This window comes from Oryx dammah, unplaced genomic scaffold (assembly GCF_014754425.2).
Source record: "Oryx dammah isolate SB20612 unplaced genomic scaffold, SCBI_Odam_1.1 HiC_scaffold_26, whole genome shotgun sequence".
Lineage (NCBI taxonomy): Eukaryota > Metazoa > Chordata > Mammalia > Artiodactyla > Bovidae > Oryx > Oryx dammah.
The window spans coordinates 35,547,314-35,567,873 of record NW_024070210.1 but is presented as its reverse complement, the minus strand read 5'-3'; the positions used below and the strand labels follow the sequence as shown (position 1 = coordinate 35,567,873).

Genomic DNA, 20,560 nt, shown 5'->3' with positions numbered 1-20,560 from the left:
GCAGATTTTCCAGCATTTATCTTTAGTAGTGAAAATGTTTCGGTGTGCTTTTCAGTTCAGTTCAGTTGAGCCGCTCAGTTGTGTCCGACTCCTTGCGACCCTATGGACCCTAGCATGCCAGGCCTCCCTGTCCATCACCAACTCCCAGAATTTACTCAAACTCATGTCCATTGAGTTGGTAATGCCATCCAGCCATCTCATCCTCTGTCATCCCCTTCTCTTCCCACCTTCAATCTTTCCCAGCATCAGGGTCATTTCAAATGAGTCAGCTCTTCGTATCAGGTGGCCAAAGTATTGGAGCTTCAGCTTCAGCATCAGTCCTTCCAATGAGTATTCAGGACTGATCTCCTTTAAGATGGACTGGTTGGATCTCCTTGGAGTCCAAGGGACTCTCAAGAGTCTTCTCCAACACCACAGTTCAAAAGCATCAGTTCTTCAGCGCTCAGCTTTCTTTACGGTCCAACTCTCACATCCATGTGCTTTTATTTACTGTCTTTTTTCAGTTGGCTCCCAAACTGTGAAACTGACCATTCTCTGAGCTTGGGAACCTGGCTTGGAGAAAGGAGACACACACACACCTCTGTGTTCCCGCCACCCTGCCGCCCCCGTCCTAGCAGCATCCTCACAATGTATGGGTCCACCCCAGGAGCCATAAGCATCTTAGGGTGAGGATTCTGTCATCATTTTTAGACCCTCAGTGTCTGACAGTGCCCAGCCCATAGAGAGGATGGAGTTAAGTAGACACAGGAGTGCTGTCTGCTGGGTGAGGGGCCCAATCCGTCTCACAAAGAGAGAAGGATGGGGCAACGGGATGCTGCATAAGTGCTGGGGGTGCCACCAGCTGCCATTTTCCGGATGATTTGCACCCTTTGACTGTTCCAAGCCCCAAGAGAGGCTCTGAACCAGTCCTCCTCCAAGACCTAAGAAAGCCAGGCCAGGAAGCCTGGGACAGTCAGGATGGAGCACCTTCCTCCTTGTCGGCCCCGAGCTGCGTCTGCCTGACCGACTGCAGTGTAGAAGGGTCCAGCCTTGCCACTCTGCTCTCACCTCTGTTCCGCACAGTAGTTAAAGGGCAGCTGTGCTGCTCTGTGCTCATGTTTGCCTCTTTGAGTTCCTAATGCAGGGTTATATTTATGATACAAAGGATCCATAGAGACTTGGGTTGATCCCCTGTTTTTGTCAACATGGGAGTTCTGTCCCTCAGCCAGTCAAGGGCACTGGATTGAGCTCGATTCCTTCTCTGCCTGGGCCCTCAAGTTCCCGAATTCACTCTAGAGTCAGGAATGCAACCTGATGGTCATAGTGCACCCCCCCCCCCGGAGGCTGGCATCAGCAGAGCTGCTGCCTACTGGTCATAAGCCAGGGGTTGTCTCTGAGACAGTGGCTTGAGGTCAAAGCAAAAGACCAAGCTAAGCATGATTCCTGATTGTGATATTTTCGGAAAGTATCTGACATTATTCACTATGTTTATGGGTTCCCTTTTCGGTATGGGTGTCCCCAGTAGCGTCACATAAGATTTGAGCTTGGGACAAGTATACATGCCCAGTTTGAAAGGAGTTCAGCTCTTAGCAGAACCCAGATCTCCTCGCCCATCACTGAGTAACTGCAGAAGCCTTCACACCACGTGTCGAGAGCAGGCAAGGTTGGTAGCAGTTGAGAGTCACAGGCACACATTTGCTTTTCTCAGTGGTACTGCCACATAGGATGGCACAACAGGGGTGCATGTGATCACCCAAAGGAGCCTCCCACCTCTGTCTGCCCAGCCCCCTCCCAAGGGGCAGCCTTACCCCTTCTCTATCATTTCCCTTCCCCTCCTCAGTCAGGGCTGGACAAGGAGGTCAGAACCCCTCAGGTGCTGGCAGGAACTGGGGGACCTCAAGGCAGGGTTCGGCTGGTTGGCATGTAGTTTGATCAGAAAAGGCAGCAGGGGCTCTCTTGGCCTAGGTCGGCTAGCTTGCCTCCACGGGTCCTGCCCTGATACCATGTCCGAAGTCAAGGGACCAATCACGTGACAGCATCAGACTCTGCAAAGGGCCGGTCCAGCCCAGCATCAGGAAAACTGAGCCTGACCAGAAGCATCCTGACTCAGGCATTGAGCTTGCAGGCACAGGCTGCAGGCAGGTCTTACCATGCCCCTGTCTGCCAGGTTGAGAAGGAAGGGCGTAGGCTCTGCAAAGTCCACTTCATTAAAAGGAAAATGGATTCTCTCCCCTAAAATAGACTGGAGAGTGGCCCTGGCCAGGTTTGAGACAATTCTGGTGGCTACTTAGCATTTCAGTTCCCTCGGAATCCTGGGGTGCCAACTAGGCCGAGGCACAATTCAGTCTCTGCTTCCAACCCCCCACCCCCACCCCCACACAAATCAAGTTCCCGCCAGCAACCGGGCGGGCTGTTGGTGTTTTGGAGCCCAGAATTGAAACAGGCCTGCGTCCTCAGATTTCCTCTTTCTAACTGATTGATGGGAGATCTGGGTGCAGAAATGATCGTGTCCCATCAGCTTGTGTTGCTTGACATCATCGAGCAATTTTTCTTGATAAGAGAGGATCCCAGGAACGGGCTGGTACTCATGCTTCAGGCTTTTAAAATTATGTTCTTGCTATTCTGGGCTCTCAGAAGATTAAATACTTCATTAGTAATCAGGGCCCTGATTGTCAAGGTCCTTCCTGGGTCCTAGGGAGAGGTTTGCTGCATAATCACTGGGCAGCACTGTGGCAGAGAGCAGGGCCCACCCCCTACACCAGGGAGACCCCCAACCCCTGACCACCATCCCCAAGCATCTGAGCCTGTTCTGCGCCTCTGTGAGCATCTGACAGATAGATGTCCATCAGAATCAACTTTCACTGCTTTTTCTAATAATGCCCAGGATATCAAACTACATGTGTAGAAGAATTGAATTTCATTATATAAAGTCATGGATGTATTACATACAATTATATACATTATAGGCATGCCTCATTTTATTACACTTCACACATACCGCCTTTTTTTTTTTTTAAACAAATCAAAGATTTGTGGCAGCCCTGAGTTTAACAAGCCTTTTGGCCCCATTTTCCAAACAGCATTTGCTCACTTCATGTCTCTTTGTCATGTTTTGGTAATTCTCATCATATTTCAAATATTCTCATTATTATGATATTTGGTATGGTGATCTATGATTAGTGATATTTGATGTTACTATTGTGAAAAGATAAGACTCAGATCATGGCTAGCACTATTTAGCAATGAAACACTTTTTAATTAAGGTATGTACATTGGTTCTTTTAAACATAATACTATGACACACTTAATAGACTGTATGTGCTATGTACTAAGTTGCTTCAGTCGTGTCCGACTCTCCTCTGTCCATGGGATTCTCCAGGCAAGAATACTGGAGTGGGTTGCCGTGCCCTCCTCCAGGGGGTCTTCCTGACCCAGGGATTGAACCTGTGACTCTTAAGTCTCCTGCATTGGCAGTTGGGCTCTTTACCACTAGCACCACCTGGGAAGCCTAATAGACTATATAATGTAGTATAAACATAACTTTTATAGGTACCGGGAAACCAAAAAAAATGAGTGATTCTTTATGTAGTGACCTGGAACCAAACTTGCAATATCTCCAAGGTCTGCCTCTATAGTATATATTAAATATGTGTAGATATTTTTGTTTGTGTAAAATACTTATTTTTCTCTAGAATAATCCTTCTAAAACATGTCACTCCCCTGCTCAGAAGCTGCCCTGACTTCTCATCTCACGTAGAAGACATTCTTGCACCCCTGGCCCAGCCTGCCGACCTGACTCCTCTCCACTCAGGCCCTGTGGCTCCTTGGACTTCATGTCCCACCCTGCCCCTCGGCCTCTCTGCTCCAGCTCAGGCCTCCGTGCTGTTTCTCACAGACTCCAGGCTCCCACCTCAGTGCCTTTGCCCCCGTGTGCTCTCTGCCTGGAGCACTCTTTCCCAGGAACCTGCAGCCCATGAGGACCTCCCCTCCCGGAACCCCTGCCCTGCTTCTCAGTCTCCAGCATGATGAATATTCATGTCCTGCTAGGATGTAAACTCCCCGAGGGAACCTTAACAGCTTTCCCACCATATCCCCATCCCCCACACCATCTAGCTCAGTGCACAGCAGGTCAGAGCACCCAAAACATGTATATTATCATATGTGAAATGAATCGCCAGTCCAGGTTCAATGCATGATACATGATGCTTGGGGATGGTGCACTGGGATGACCCAGAGGGATGGGATGGGGGGGGGGCGGTTCAGGATAGGGAACACATGTACACCCGTGGCGGATTCATGTCAATGTATGGCAAAACCAATAAAACACTGTAATTAGCCTCCAATTAAAAATTTAAAATTTATATTAAAAAATAATTAAAAAATAAATTTAACAAAGAATCACATAACGTAGGAACCGGTAGCTTTACAAATATTAACCTCATCGAAACCACCAATGAGGCAGGTAGTACAGTAATCTTCATTTTGTACACAGGGAAACTGAGGCACAGAGAAGTTAAGTCATTTACCTAAGGGCACACAGCTGTATCAGACCCAAGCATCTGTCTTAGCATTAGTGCTTCTAACCATGCCTGTGTTGCCTCTGTCATGGGCTGGATGAAAGTGTGAATGAGCAGGTTCCTTCATCTAAAACAAATCATATGACAGGAAACCTCCATGTGGCCCTGTACAACTTTGTTGTGTAGCTTCTAAAGTGTGTGACGTAAACTGTATCAAATGCACTTTAAGGAAAGGCACAGAGGATGCCAGGGAAGGAAATATACCGAAATCATTTTAGTCAGCATCTTAGCGGGATTTTAAAGTGGTTCTATTTCGTCGTTAGACATGTATATATTTTTAAAGTTTTCTACCTGGGCTAATACTGATGATTTAATTTTTAACATTTATTTATTTGGCTGCATGAGGTCTTAGCTGCGATACTTGGGATCTTTGTTGCGTTATGCAGGATCTTTCATTTTGGCACATGTACTCTCTAGCTGTGGCTCGCGGGCCGAATGAGCTTCATTGCTCTGTGGTATGTGGAATCTTAGCTCTGGACCAGGAATCAAACCAATGTCCCCTGCATTGCACGGCAGATTCTTAACCACTGGACCACCAGGGAAGTCCCCCAGAATGATTACATTGTAAACTGTCCCATCTTCCAAAGAACGTTTTAATGAAAGTGTCAGCAGCCACGAGCCCCCATCTGGGAATAGCTCCAGGCAGAGGCGGGGAGGCATGGAGGTGGGTCATCCCAGTTCCTGACCCGAACAGAGGTCTTCTCCCTTTGACCCTCTAGGACATCATTGAGGGGGGCAACCTGCGCCTCCCCCTCCAGGAGCTGCACCAGATGATCCTGACCCCCATCAAGGCGTACAGCTCACCGAGCACCACCCCAGAGGCTCGCCGCCGGGAGCCCCAGGCCCCGCACCCGCCTTCGCTGATGGGCCCCGAGAGCCAGAGCCCGGACTGCAAAGACAGTGCCACGGCCGCAGGAGCCACGGCCACCACTTCGGCTGGGGCCAGTGGCGGGCTCCAGCCACACCAGCTGAGCAGCTGTGACGGGGAGCTGGCTGTCACCCCCCTGCCGGAGGGGGATCTCCCCGGGCAGTTCACACGTGTCATGGGGAAAGGTAAAGCCCAGTTTTCCCACCTGCCCTCTTCTCTTCTCAACACTCCTGACCAGGGCTACCCATTCCCATGGGCTTCCCCTGGGTGTGGGGTGAACTGCCAGAGTCCATGTCGTTAGCCCATTCTACACATGCGGAAAGTACAGCCTAGAGGGGGAAAGGTATTTGGATCTAGATTCCAAGCTCTCTGACAAACCGCCCCCCAAGGCCTCTTCCTTCACCCTAGCTTCCATCTCTCCCCTTCTCTCAGACCACGCCCGCAGGGCCCTCCTGGTGGACCGCTCACTGGGCCTTTGGACTCTCAGGCTAAAGGCAGGCTTCCTACAGGCCACCAAAGGTACCACGGCCGCACTGCCTGTGTCTGTAGGGCAGCACAGAATTCACACCTGGTCCCTGGCTGACAGCACCCCTTCTACCTATGACTGCCCCGAGCCAGACCCTTATGCACGTGTCCTTCACCATGTCCAACACTAGTCTGTGCTTGATCAGGTGCTTCTCAAGAGATCTTGATTATTTTAAAAATGGAGTGAATGCCAGTACTTTTCCTCTGGGAAGGGGGACCAATGTGTTTTCTATTGTCCAATATTTCAGACCATTTCAAAGAACTGGGTTCTAATCAAAAGAAAGGGAACACCTGAGTCTTATATAGGTACAATGAGAGATTCCTGGTGGTGCCTGTTCTTAGAAAGACTGAGATCTGTAGAATTCTGGTTCAGAGGAGGTGACTTGTAGCACCCTTTGGAGCTGAAATGCCAGCCACTTCATGGCCAGCATGGGTCCCCCGACTCACTTTCTCAGTCTCCCCTACCCCCAAGGGGCTCCTTGCTGTGTGGATTAGAGTAGATGACCCCCTGCTGGAGGTACAGGTGGGCTGGTTACCTGAGAATGTTGTACTTCACCCCCTTACCCATGACACAATCCTTGTGGGCTCTGCATTCCTGTGGCATGGCTGCTTTTTAAAATTTAACTACTTTCAAATAAATTATGAAATCAAGTCACGCTCAACATAAAAATCAAAGCTAAATGAAAAATGATGGAAGGTGAAAATAGCCCCCACCTCTACCCTTGGCCCTACAATATTCCTCTCTAGAGGTAACCACTATAAACCTTTCAGAATAGCCCTTCAGAAACACTGTAATTACATAAGCACATGAGCATCCTTTTTACACACAAACAGGTCTTGTTTATATATTTCTCTACAGCTTTTTTTTTTTTACATTATATGCTTTCAATATTCCTATCCGTACAAAAGTACCATCTCATTCTTTTTTAAAGGCTGCATACTGTTCCCCCATACGCATAAACCATGATTTGACAGGGCCCCAATTAATGAATGTAGAGGTAGTTTCCATGTTTTGTTATTACCCACAGTGTTATACTGAAAACCTATGTGCCAAGACATGGTATAAATGGGATTCTGTGACAGATCAGGTATGTGGGATGAGGGAGAGAAAGACATCATGGTGCCCAGGTTTTAAGCTTGCTCTCCTTGAGAGCAAGGCATTTTTACTCCTAACTGATGTCTCTGTCCAGCCATCTCCACCTGTCCTTCTAAACATTCCCATCAAAAGGAGAACACCAGGATCTTTCGGACGGGAATAGAGTGAGCTACACTAGCGTGGCCATGAGCTGTCCAGTGGGTGTGTGTGCTGTGCTCTGCCTCTGAACCTGGGTGTGTAGGTGGGCCTGTGTATATATAAATGTGTGGGTATCACTCTGAGAAAATCACCCTCCAGTGAATGAGTAGCAGGCTCCTTACTCATGTGCATGCCCACACACCTCACATCCTAAAAGGTGTGCCAGCCTCACTCCTTCAGATGAGATGTGTGGCTCATTCATAAAATGATGGTGCCTGCTCTGAAAAGGGCTGATGGTCTTTAGGGTCTTTGAACTCCCTCTCAAAGGACGCTCTTTCAAAGACAGGGCTTGGGACGCTGCTGCGTTCTCCTCCTCCCAGGGTGTCTGTCTTGCGCCGGGTTGCAGAAGGCTTAATATAGAATGGTATGCGTGGAATTAACCAAAGGGGCTTCTGGAGGCAAGGGCTCCTGTGGTGACCAAGCCTTTGACTTCAGTGGAACGAGCAGCCTCCTGGCCTTTTTTGTGAAGCTGACGTAAAGCCATGGTCACACATACCTCTCAAAATATTGGTCCTGAAAGGAAATCGGAGGCAGATCTCAGGGGTTAGAATGGATGTGCATTTTTCTAATTCATCCTTTTTTTTTTTTTTAAATTCCCAGTGTGTACACAACTCTTGGTCTCCAGACCCGATGAGGAAAATATAAGTTCCTATTTACAGCTCATAGACAAATGTCTAATCCATGAGGTAAGTAGTGACAGGTTTTATGAAACTGCTTTTTCTCATTCCTTTGAAGTAGTTCTCAGAGATTCTGTGAGGTGATCATCTGGGTCTCTGACATCTCATCTTTGAGTAGACAGTCATTACTAATAGCTCGAGCAGAACTCGGCTGTGGTGACTTCAAACCTAAATGCAGCTTGTGTGTTCCTCTGGTGTCCAGAGATTCACCTAGACTGAGCTTTGACATGGAGGCAAATGCCTGAGAGAAGCTTCTGACTCCGGAAGCCTCCCTGAGGGTCAGAGCCTGGGGCGGACCAAGCAGGGAGAAAGGGGAGAGTGTTCAGAACAAATCAGGTGTGTCTGTGTGTCTTGTGTGTGGTTTGAGGGCTTTCTGCTGTGTTTTGATTTCTGAGTCTTACAGGAATTTTTTTAAAAATTGTATTGGGTTGTAGTTGATTGACAATTGTTGTTTTAGTTTCTGCTATCCAGCAAAGTGAATCAGTTATACATATACATATATCCTCTCTTTTTTAGATTCTTTTCCCATATAGGCCATTACAGAGTATTGAGTAGAGTTTCCTGTGCTGTACAGTAGGTCCTTATCAGTTATCTATTTTATATATAGTAGTGTGTATCTGTCCGGAGAAGGCAATGGCAGCCCACTCCAGTCCTCTTGCCTGGAAAATCCCATGGACCGAGGAGCCTGGTAGGCTACAGTCCATGGGGTCGCTAAGAGTTGGACACGACTGAGCAACTTCACTTTGACTTTTCCCTTTCATGCATTGGAGAAGGAAATGGCAACCCACTCCAGTGTTCTTGCCTGGAGAATCCCGGGGCCTAGTGGAGCCTAGTGGGCTGCCATCTATGGGGTGGTACAGAGTCGGACAAGACTGAAGCGACTTAGCAGCAGCAGCAGCAGCAGCAGCAGCAGTAGTGTGTATATGTCAGTCCCACTGTCCCAGTTTAACCCTTCCTCACCTTTTCCCCTTGGTAACCATAAGTTTGTTTATTACATCTGTGACTCTATTTCTCTTTTGTAAAAATAAGTTGATTTGTACTATTTTTTAAGATTCTACGTATAAACAATATCATATGATGATTGTCTTTCTCTGTCTGACTTACTTCACTCAGTATGACAATCTCTGTCCTTTTCACGAAAGTCAGGCTGGTGCTATGCCTCCCAGGCCCTCGGGACAATGATGGAACGACTCTGATGGAGCGAGGCAGGTCCTGGCCAGGGCTGTCCCGAGGGACATGGGGGGATAGGCAGTTGTGCCTCAGACCCAGGATCCCAATGGCTTCTTGGGTGCCCCTCCCCTGAGAGAATTACTCGGACAGGGTCATTGTTTTAGAAAACTTAGGACTGGATAAACCTAGACCACTGAGATCTTTCTGTGGGACTCTGATGTGAAAATAGGATGGTAAAGGCCTCCAAGCCGCCTGGGCTTTGCCATGCTGGTAGCTTGGACCCCGGGAGTCGAGTGGGCCCCCGGGAAGGGAGACACACTCCCCACATTCCAGCTGCCCACAGGCCATCTGCGGCTGGCGGCTTGTTTGGTTTTCTGCACCCTCGCCCCTTCTGTGCTATGTCTCCACCGGCCCCTCACACGCAGGTGTGCAGTCTCCCACTGGGTTTCCATCCCAACCCCTCCTCCCCATCCCTGAAGCCCACATTTTTGCAGTTTCCTCTCACGGCACTGTGAACTCCCACTCAAGCTTTTTAGTGTCCAGTCCTGACACAGTTCTCATCTGGGCCAGCAAAAAGCAATAGAAAGAAGAGAAGGCCAGAACAGGAGATGGATATTAAAGTTCATTCATTCCGTAGGTATTTATAAAGCACCTAGGTCTTGCCCCTGGCTGGTGGGCTTCCAGCAGGAGGAGAGTGGGTGAGACAAAAGGAAAACAGGTCATCACAAGTGTGACCATAAGGCCACCGGTGTGGGGCTGGAGCCCAGGAAGTGCAGTGGGCACCTATCTAGAAGCCAAAGGGACTGCCTCCAAACTAGACCTGAAAGACAAACAGAGCCTTAGTGGGAGAGACTTGTTCCATGAGGAGGCAGAACAGAGAGGGGTCCAGGTGGACGGAGCAGCGCCTGGAAGGGAGGAGGGCACTTGGGGTGGGCTTAGGGGGCTACCGATCGCCAGGCATTTAAGCTTCTGAAAAAGCAAACCAGAACCCTGCTTCCGCTCCCACACCCATGCTCAGCATTGAGCCTGTGAGAAACTGAAGGACAAGTTACCTTCCACCTCATCTCCAGTCTGCTGAGCCCAGGAGGCGAAATAACGAGTCCTCCAGCTGCCTCTGCTGGGCGGTGCACAGGCATCCTCATTGGTCCACATTGCCCGTGTTGTGGTCTGGCGCTGCTCACTTTCCTGCCATTGTGCGTGCTCCCTCTGCACCCTGGCTCTCCTTTCCGTGTCTTTCCCCTCTACTTCCTTGGAAGCTCCGAGTTCTAGGTGCCAAGGTGGCACTGTGTGGGCTCCTCTCTCCTGACTGCTGCGGAGGGGCCTCGCTGATGGGAATCACAGGGCAGAAAGGACTCATGCCCACTCTGCTCGCCTGCATTCATGTCAGGATGGAGGTGCCTGCACGCTGCTTTGGGAGGGGAAAATGTTGTCCGAGGCTTTTTATTAGTTGAGTTTGAGGAAGAGGAAAGGCGTTTGAGTAACTTTCCACAGCCTGGGGGTATTCTGTGTGTGCAGAGCCCACCCTCTCTGGGAGGCCCGGGACAGGCCCAGCCTCCATCCTCGCTGAAGATTCCCTTGGGTTCTGGGAGACAGGGCTCCTTTCACAGCCCAATCGAGCTGTTCTTCAGCTGCTGGAAGGGAGGGTGCTGACCAAGCCAAGACACCTTCCTTCCTCCCCAGGGACAGAGGGGCCACTCCCCAGAACAGTAAAAGGAAGGCCAGGAAAGTGCTGAATCTTATTTCTGAAGTCCATCACTTCATCTCCTGCATTACAAGCCCAGGCTTCTTACTCCTCACTGTCTTAGACCGACGGTTCCCTGAAGACGAGCCCTTGTCCCCTTCATGAGCCTTGTTATCCAGCCACGAGAGCTGTAGGACACATCTGCCTCCACACAGACGTCTAAGTCAGGGCCCGACAGGGGCAGAGGACTCAGAAGTGGCTGACTGGCTGTGTGCGGGCATTCGGGAGAGTAGAATCTTCCTTCCCTTCCAGCCCCCAAAAAACTCTGCCAGCCCCACCTAGAGCGGGCTCGGGTGAGGTATTGGCCTCCCAGCCGATAGCAGGGCTCTCACGACAGAGTGCTATTTGCAGGCATGCACAGGAACCAGCTTTCAGAAATCACTCCTTGCCAGCCACAGTCTAGCTCCACTTCGAGCCTCCCAGCAGTGTCTTCCAGGACTGAGAACAGCCGTACACTCAGCACTGCTGAGGGGCCCACTCCTATCTGCAGTCCCAGTTGCTGTGAGTCTGATGTCCTGGTGCTGAGTGGATGACCTGACCTCTCGGAGGGGGCGCAAACATTTCCATCTTCTTGGGTGTTCTTTGTCACCGTGGGAAATGTCACGTATGAACCAGTGTCCCTGGCAGCACTTTGAATGCACATCTGTAAAGTGACCCCTTTACTCCTTTGTCACTTGGAAGCTCAGGCTGGCTCCAGACCCGCTCAGTGTTGTGGTTTCGAGGCCTTGAAGTCTTTTGTTGGTGTTAAAGGTGATGGTTGAATACCAAACGGGATGGACTTTCATGTGCCACCACCAAAGGGCTAGTCCATGCAGCTGAAAAGCCTGGGGAGGGAGTCTGTGGGCAGTATCACGTGCACCACGGTGAAGAGCTACGTGTGTTGTGAGTATTCTAAGTGCCCTCCATGTGTGAATTAATTTGAATCCTTACAGCATCCCTTTGATGAGGTATTACTGTCCTGAGTTAAAGGAGCCGAGTCTCGGGTGGAGGAACCTGCATAAAGATGTGCAGAGATTTGAGCCCTGCCCATTTGCATCCAGAGCCTTCTACTGACCACTGAGCTGGACCCTGCTCCCCAGGTCATCTTGACCTGCATGCTGGCATCTTGTGTCATTGTTCAACACTTGGCTGACTAAGCTAGTCAGAAGCAGAATCTACCCATCCCTTTATTAGTCTAGCAGAAATGCTTGCCTTTTGCAGTTTTTGGAGATACTCATGTATAGCTGGACATTCACCTAGTATCATCAGCAAGTGAGAGGGACCATAGAGAAGAACGACATCCTCACCTTTTAGCCCTGAGACCATTCACCGTGCACCTTAAGGGATATCAGCACCTTCTTCTCTAATGGGGCACTGAATGTCTGGTGGGGAAGCCCTCCTTGATGACTGTCCCTCAGTGGCATCTGGCCCAGGTCACCTGGGAGGAAGGGGTTTGCAAGTCGTCAGTACCTTTTCCATAATATGATTGACGTCTTTTTGCTTTTGTTCACATAGCTCTCTTGTGTTTGGGTCCTTAAAGATTAAATGTCAGTAGAAGAGCATTAAGCTGTCATTCTTTTCTCTCTGTTTAAGGAATCTGCTTCCTTTATGGGAAACAGGCATGTAGTTTATTATTACTCTAAGTAATCATTTACTGCTACTTAAAAAGTATTTATTTCATGCTTTATTGACAAAACTACTTGGGTATGGTATCTCCATCACTGTTACTGCTCATTAGTCAGATCTGGTGGACTTATGACAGCACGTGGACCACAGTTCTACATGCTTAACAGGGAGTTCCTATACCGTGTGTGTGATCCTCACCAGTCTAGAATATTACATGGCCATGACCTACCTGCAGCAGAATTCCCCGGGCACTTGCTGCAAACACAAACCCCCTAGACTCCTCTCGAGATCTATGAAATCAGGCTCTGGTGTGTGGGAGTTGGTCCAAAAATCTAGATTTTAACAGTCTCCTTGGGGGGATCCTAATATATCCTGAATTTGAGAGTCCCTGCCTTGAGGACTTACAGCCCCATGAAGTCCTTCCCTGGGCTGCGCTGAGCACACAGCTGTACACAGAAGGACACATGATATTGATGGGAGAGTGTTATGTATGGGGCAGTAGACGAAACCTCCCCAAAACCAGAAAAGGCTTGAGAAGACATCAGATCTATCCATTTTCCTGAGCCTTAGACAAAATTTAGGTTATGATTGGTGCACTGGGGTTGTGTAGTACATGGGGCTCATAACTGGAGATTTCTCAGCAGAGTCCTGACACGTACAGTGTATACTCTGTGTTCTGAAGCCCTGAAGACCACTCCAGGGTGAGCACAGACCATCAAAAAGATTGATTTTTGCAGTGGTTTAGCATTTCCATTGATTATGAAAATGCAGGGGGCCTGCGAAAGCCAGAGTAGTCAACAATCAATTTTGCAATTCATTCTGGGTTAATAAATAGAGTCCAGAGTGGAGTCAGGGGAAAGAGGAAGGAGGGTAGGGATCTGCCAGAAATGCAACTGAAATCGAGGATTGCCAAAAGCTTAATGCACGTACCTTACCAGGCACCTCCAATGTCAAATAACTTGAATTTTCAGTACAGGAGGCTCTCAAACAAAATTGACTGCTGTTTGGACCCGGTTGGAAACAAGGTGAAGAAAAGGCAACTGTAGGACTCCAATATTTCCCCTATTAATTGCATGTTTCTTCCTCTAATGCCAGGTTGCGTCACCCATTAAAAAGTCCTGTTTGTTTTTGCAGGCATTTACAGAGACACAGAAAAAAAGATTGTTGTCATGGAAACAGCAGGTGCAGAAGCTCTTTCGGTCTTTCCCTCGGAAAACCCTTCTAGACATATCAGGATATCGACAGCAAAGAAAGTATGTTGGGATTTCAGTCTTTGTAATGCATGGTGCTTCTAGGACCTTACTGCTTGGGTTCCAGGGTCAAGACTACACAGGGCATCATTCCTTTTTTCTTACAGTGTCCTCTGACAAATTCAGACCACATTCCTTAAACAGGTGGGGTGGGGAAAAGGCTGTAGAGGGAAAGACTTCCCAGAGGAAGAACTGAATGTGATCTTTGGCAATTCAATTTACATGGTCAAAATGATGTTATTAGTACAGATGGGCATGGAGTGGGGAGCGGGTACGATTTAATGAGTGCCAGCAAAACTCTTGGTGGTTTGTCTACAACAGGGGGCTCTGAAAGGACAAAAACAGGTTGTTCTCTCTGCACCTTAAGTGGTAGTGTAATTTTTTTCTCCCTTCTTGCTGCAGACAAGCTAATTATAGTTGGTGGCAGGGTGAAGAGCCCAGTGCTAGTCTATTTTGGTCTGAGCTGCAATCTAAGAGTAGAGCAGTACCATTCTTGATTTTTCATAGTACTTCAGCTTCTTGGATGCAGTTTAAAAAAGCCTCGTTGTACTTTACAACCCATTACTTTAATCTGGTTTTAAATTGAAGAATCCAGTTGCATATTAAAGGTAAATTACAGTGCCAATCTAGGGGAGGAATCATGGGGAGGGGTGGAGTGAACCACTGAACAATAACAGGGCGTCTTGGGGAGACAAGAGAATGGTGGTGCCGACATGCTGAAAAATCAACATCCTTTTTTACTCTTTTCAACATGAGCATATAAATAATCATTTTTTTCATTCGCACCTAGAAAGTTCTGAATTCATTTCTCAGTGCATATGTAGAAGCTCTGACTGTTGTTAAAATGTTTGGCATTTATTTGCATAAGTGTGCCTTGAAACATCACTGTTTTATCGTACTTCAGGGAGATAAGGCCAGTTGGAATTTGAGAAAAGTCTTCATTAAAAATTAATGTAAAAATTGAAGTGTTATCATATTCCAGCATATATAACAGTTATTTATTAAACAAACATTTAGCATTTGCTCTGTGCCAAGTAGGTATCGAAGCACTTAAGAATATTATTACATTTAATCCTTGCCACAACCGTATGAGGTAGAAAGGGCTATTATTAACCCCAAATTACAGGGGAGTTGGGAGGTATCCAGGATTTGGACCAGACAGGCCAATGCCAGCTCCAGAGTCGGTATTCTTAAGCACCACAGATGCTGGGCCACTTTCCTGGTCTCTAGATGATGTGCAGAAAAGCCAGATAAAACAGCACTCTGTAGCCAGCTCCTTGGTCCGAAGCCTCCCTGGAGGGTTGGGCTGGACCACCAGTGCACCTTGAGGATTCCTGGGGCCCAGATGAAAGGCCAGGTCTGCTCCTTAGCCTTCTCCCTGGGGCTACCCGTGCCCTAGACTCTCCCTCTTGTAAGGGCAGCAGTACCCACTAAGAAAGAGGAAGATCCACACCCCTCTTGCAAACCAGGTCCTTGGGAGACAAGTTCCAAGAGAAAGAAAGAATTCAGAAGTTGAAGATAAAGATAGAGCTTTCAAGCTCATTGCTCCTCCTCCCCAAAGTCCCATCTGCTCGTCTGTCTGCCCTGTTTTGTCCTTGGTCCACATCTGAGTGCTTGTTAACCTTGATTTCTCTAGCGTGTTATTAACCGATGCTTGAAATGGGTTAACTCAAGATTTGCCAGGTTAGACCTCCTTATATTGATGAGAGTGAATTCAGTCATCGATTATGGATGTTCAATTGGAAGTTGCTAAAGTTCGAATTGTGGTGCTAGAGAAGATTCTTGAGAGTCCCTTGGACAGCAAAGAGCTCAAACCAGTCAATCCTAAAGGAAATCAACCCTGAATATTCACTGGAAGAACTGTTGCTGAAGCTGAAGCTCCAATACTTTGATCAGCTGATGTGAAGAGCCGACTCATTGACAAAGACCTTAATGCTGGGAAAGATTGAGGGCAGGAGGAAAAGGAGGCAACAGAGGATGAGATGGTTAGATGGCATCACTAACTCAATGGACATGAGTTTGAGCAAGCTCTGGGATTTAGTGAAGGACAGGGAAGCCTCCCATGCTGCAGTTCATGGTTGGAAAGAGTCAGACATGACTGAGCAACTCAACAACAACAAAAGTTCTAGGAAATAATTTGTTTTCATAAATATTACCTCTGGGATCTTGTTATGCTATTAATTTTCTTCAAAGACCTGTTTTTTTCCCAGAATACAGAGGTAACTGCAGCCCAGCCCTTTCTTGAACTATCACAAGTCCCAAATTAATTGGTTCTTATTAATATTATTTTATCAGTCTTTTCATGCATTTCAAGGTAATGAAATCAGTTGGTTAGATTTAAGAAAGCAGAGAAAGACACAGATGAGCAGAGTAAGAGAATGAAAAATGAAAACTTTTGTCACTTTGTTCTCTCCAAAGAAAGAATGATTATTTCATTAAGCCTAGTGATCTTAAGTGACTTAAGCTTTCACTCTGGTTACCAGCAGTGGCAACCCTCAAAAAGTCTGACTTTATAGTAATCAGCTTAGGACCCCACAGTGAGACCCTCTGTCATTAGAAAGATACCCTAACCAAATTCTCACCTCCACCCAGTCTATCCCCAAAATGTTAGCTCTACCAGCTCCATGAGTCCTAACTTTAGGAGTCCACGTTTTCTCCTGTGACTAAGTGTCCCATTACAGAAGCCTCTGCCTACATTATATTGCTTAAGAATATAGTCTTGCCTTCCTGGAAGCACAAATTATTTTAGCATCACTTGCTGACTGCTCTGTTTTGCATATGAAATAACTTTTAAAAAATCCAACCAAAAAGGAAAATGAGCAAAAAAGCTATCTGCACTAAATAAGGAAAAGTCTTAGCAGAATACTAAATCATCTACCAGGTGGCCAAAATTCTGACTCCAAAAACCAAAAGACTGGTTTTCGTAGTTTAAAAAAAAAACAAAACAAGAAAACAGCCACTTGATCTCTGTCCCCACCTGCCACCTGTCCATTCTCCAAAGGAGGTCTCTCCCATTGCATGAAATTATTTCTCCTCCTGGCCCAAATTTCCTCTTTCAAACCAAACATTTTAAATCTTAGTAAAAGAAGGAAGGAAGCCGAGAAATCTGAGAAAGAATGAGATAAAGAGACTTAGGACCCATGAATATCTTCCTCACCTCATGGGGATGAGCCTCGACTGGAATCTGGTCAGAAAAGCCTAGCAGTGGTAAAACACAGCCCCAAAGTCATTGCTTATCAGCTCACTGTGGAATTCTCTTCCCCCTCCCCCTCACCGGGAAATTTAGGAATTCTGAGGAAGAAACCCTTTCTGAGATGAACCATGCTGATGATTTGGTTGCTCCACCCCACCACACACATAACACTCTCTCTCTCAGGAAATAACAGATTTGCAGTGCCCCCTCCCCCATCATCGGGTTAAACTACGTCAGCCCCGTCTTCCTGGAGTCTCCTCACAGGCTTGGTAGGAACCTCCCCTGTGTGGCTGCGAAAGCAAGTCTGTTCCATCTTGTGGCCGTTGGAGGTAGAGCATTTCGACTGAGACATCAGTGAATGACTAAAGCTGACTCTTCTTGGAAAGAATGTGCTGGTTCCTGAAGCCCTGCTGGCGGCTGTGCACCCTCCCAGAACTTGAGGCCTGCCGGAGAGGACGAGTTCTTCGGCGCTGAGGTCACCCGACCAATGGGAGCGCGGTGTCTGAGCGTGAGGCCACAGGTCCCCAGCCTCCTCTCTGCGTGGACCCTAGAGAAGCAGGGAACCTCCGGGTCTTTCTACAGGGAGGACCTGAGGAGCAGGGAGCAGTCAGTGTCCTAGGTCCAGGGAGCTGGCAACCATCATCCTCTTCGTTCTCATATTCCGCCTGTGAATCCGGGAGTCAGAGCCCCGGACTTGGGGTCCGCTCTGCCATTTGGAGATCGTGAGGGCAGAGACTGAGCCATTCTCCTGTTCACCCTGCCTTTACTGCCAGGAGCTGTGCCGTCCAGGCCTGGGGCCTGCGGGATTGATGAGGACAGATGCCATCTCTTGTCCCAGGGAGCTTACGTCCTAGTGGGGCCCAGAGGCCACTCCTCCCGAGTCTGCTGCTCAGACCGACAGCAGACAGACCAACTGTGCTGTGCTGGAAGGGGCCTGGATCCTGGTGCTGCCACTTTCTTGCCGTGTGGCTTCTGGACGGGCACATGAGTTCTCAGAGCCTGTGACAGACACAGTGGAAAGAAGGCTGAAGTGCACACTGGTTAACTTTCTGAGCTCATATTCCAGCACTGCCCCCTAATGGCTGTGTGACCTTTGAGACATGATTAAGCTCTGTATTCTACTTCTCCACCTGTAAAAGGAGTGCCTACTTCTTAGGGTTGTCGTGAGGATTGAAGAATCAGTGTGAAAGTCCCAGGGCACTTGATATTAGTTCTCAGTTCTTAGCTACCATTTTAATCATAAAGCCCTGATCCCCCCGTAGGCCTCATAATGGTCAAAGTGTGAGCAGACCCCAAGGAGGCATCCCGGGGGCTGGGAAGGGCCGGGGGTGACTGATGACCTCTGTTCTTCTCTATTGACTCTCAACAGCCGTGGCTTTGGGCAATCCAACTCCCTTCCGACAACCAGCTCAGTGGGTGGCGGCATGGGCAGGCGGAATCCACGCCAGTACCAGATCCCCTCCCGGAATGTCCCTTCCGCCCGCCTTGGCCTCTTGGGCACCAGTGGATTTGTCAGCTCTACCCAGCGCAATACTGCAGCCAACCCCACCATCATGAAGCAAGGAAGACAGGTCTGCTCTGCCCCCGGGAGGAGAGTGGGCCAGCCAAGCTCAGGGTCTGAGGCTCAGGACATCCCCCTAAATGACCTGAAGGCGAAGGGAGAAGCCCAGAGGGGCTAGGTTGAAGACAGTTGCCCCTATGCTTCAGAGGTTTGTTTGCAGTTTCTCTGGGAGATAAAGCAAGGAGCTTTCTTAGCATTTATATCGGAGGCAGATAACTCCTTTGACATGGTCCCAGCTGTGGTGGAAAACCCTATAGGGGAGGAAGGAGACTGAGGGAGGCCGTCAGTCGAGGCCACGCTGCCCAGAGGTTCTCACTGTGTGATTTAGAGCCAGCGTCAGTCCCCTGGCTCGTCATCTTAGGAGTCCCTCCCCCGCACTCGCACCCTCTGCCTCCCACCTGTGTAGCCCCTGCGTTGTGGGGCTCTGCGGGTGGGGGCTGGGATTAGAGGGATGCCAAGTGAGTCTGAGGTTCTGGGTTTGTCATGAGAAACTAAAGGATGACAGCTTGGTCTTAAAAAACAGGAAACCATTCCTGGCAAGACAGGCAGGATTCACTCCCCCGGGGAAGCAGCCCAGGGTAGGAGAAAACCCCAGGCTTGACCACTGTGGGAAGCCACCAGATGGATCCAGGAGGAAACCACCGCTAGGACACCCGCGTAATAACAAACACACAAGCTGAGTTGTGCCAGCTCGTTGCCAGCTGAGAGGTTCTTTTTTCCTCCTTCTCCCTTTGTAGTAAATTGTAAGAACCTCAAAGAGAAAATCAAATGAGAGCCCTGAAATAGTTTGTGCTCTTCGTTGCAGACATTTATAGAACTCCCCCCATTTCCTAGAAAAGTGATAGGAAAAGCAGAGACAACAGAAGGGATAAAGAGAGTTTTAGAGCCAGCAAGGGAGACTGGTGTCCAGATTAAGCTGAGGCTTGGAGAAGAGCCTGGGGCTGAGGGGTAGTGTTGAAAAAAATGAATGGCATCTAAAGCCCCTCTCTCTAAATAAGCAGACAGATAGCGCTGGCCTAGGAGCCCTTTCCCAGAAGTTAGCAGAGTTCTCCCAGGGTATCTGCCTCCTGGATTCTGGCTGGTGGCCCTGCTCTCATCCCCACCCCCAGGTGTCTGGACTAATGGGTTCTGCTTCTGTGTTTTTCCCTAGAACCTCTGGTTCGCCAACCCCGGGGGCAGCAATAGCATGCCAAGCCGCACCCACAGCTCTGTCCAAAGGACCCGCTCACTGCCTGTGCACACTTCGCCACAGAATATGCTGATGTTCCAGCAGCCAGGTAGGGCCCAGCCCTCCATCCCTCGTTGTCCTGTCGGGGAGGCCAGGTCACCAAAATAGATGCCCCAGTGAACTCAAGCGGAAAGTGCTTAGCCTCGACTGCCACCTTGCATTCTTTTGAGCTTATAGAAGCCTTTCCTTTTTTAAACCATGCCTTGCCAGCATGAACTGTGGCCTTTTGGCTCGGAGCCAGCACATGGAGCCCCAGAATTGGTTGTGATCTGACACGGCGGTATTTTGGATATTTCTAGATTGATTAACCCAGCAACATCACTGCAGGGCTTCCAGGGGAAGTTGGGAGGGGTTCCATGTATGGTGTGTGTGTATGGTTGGTGTGTACATAGAGGGATGTGTAGATAGACAGAGAAAGAGAAAACTCCATGGTGGTGATGCTGAGAGACCCATCCTTGGTTTGGGAGTGCTTTGCACACGTGATTGTTGATCATCCATCTTCCCTTTATTTGGTTAAAGAGCAGCCTGGTGCGCCTCTTGTCAGTTTCACCTTTGACCCTGCCTCCTCAAACAGAGTTGCCAGAATTACATTCAGGTGCCTGCACCTTTCTCTGTGCAGATAGTTGACTTCTTACACTCCATGAGTAATACAAAGCCCCATAAGCGATTACTGCATGGTTTGCACCTGGAAGAAGACCCTCCCCCTTTCTGGTAGATGCGCTCTGTACAATGTCTTACAGGAGTTTGAGGGAAAACGTCTCTGTGACCTGGGTGGGCTCGGAAGCTTCTTAGAGGTGAACTTCAGGGAGCAGAGGGTAAAGAGATGGAAAGAGGAGGGTGGAGTTGCAAGTAGAAGGAGCTAAGAGAGCCAAACCACAAGGATACCAAGTCC

The 20,560-nt window shown here is 48.6% G+C and overlaps 1 protein-coding gene across 3 annotated transcripts in view; it reads left to right on the top strand.

The window, feature by feature from the left end:
- SAMD4A (sterile alpha motif domain containing 4A) overlaps positions 1-20,560 on the top strand; it is a 226,037-nt gene that overhangs the window by 188,719 nt on the left and 16,758 nt on the right. For all 3 annotated transcript variants that reach the window (XM_040226398.1, XM_040226400.1, XM_040226399.1), the window contains 5 exons: positions 5,276-5,609; positions 7,844-7,929; positions 13,571-13,689; positions 18,249-18,450; positions 19,591-19,717. In XM_040226398.1, the coding sequence (XP_040082332.1) occupies positions 5,276-5,609; positions 7,844-7,929; positions 13,571-13,689; positions 18,249-18,450; positions 19,591-19,717 (868 nt within the window). The remainder of the gene's footprint in view (positions 1-5,275; positions 5,610-7,843; positions 7,930-13,570; positions 13,690-18,248; positions 18,451-19,590; positions 19,718-20,560) is intronic.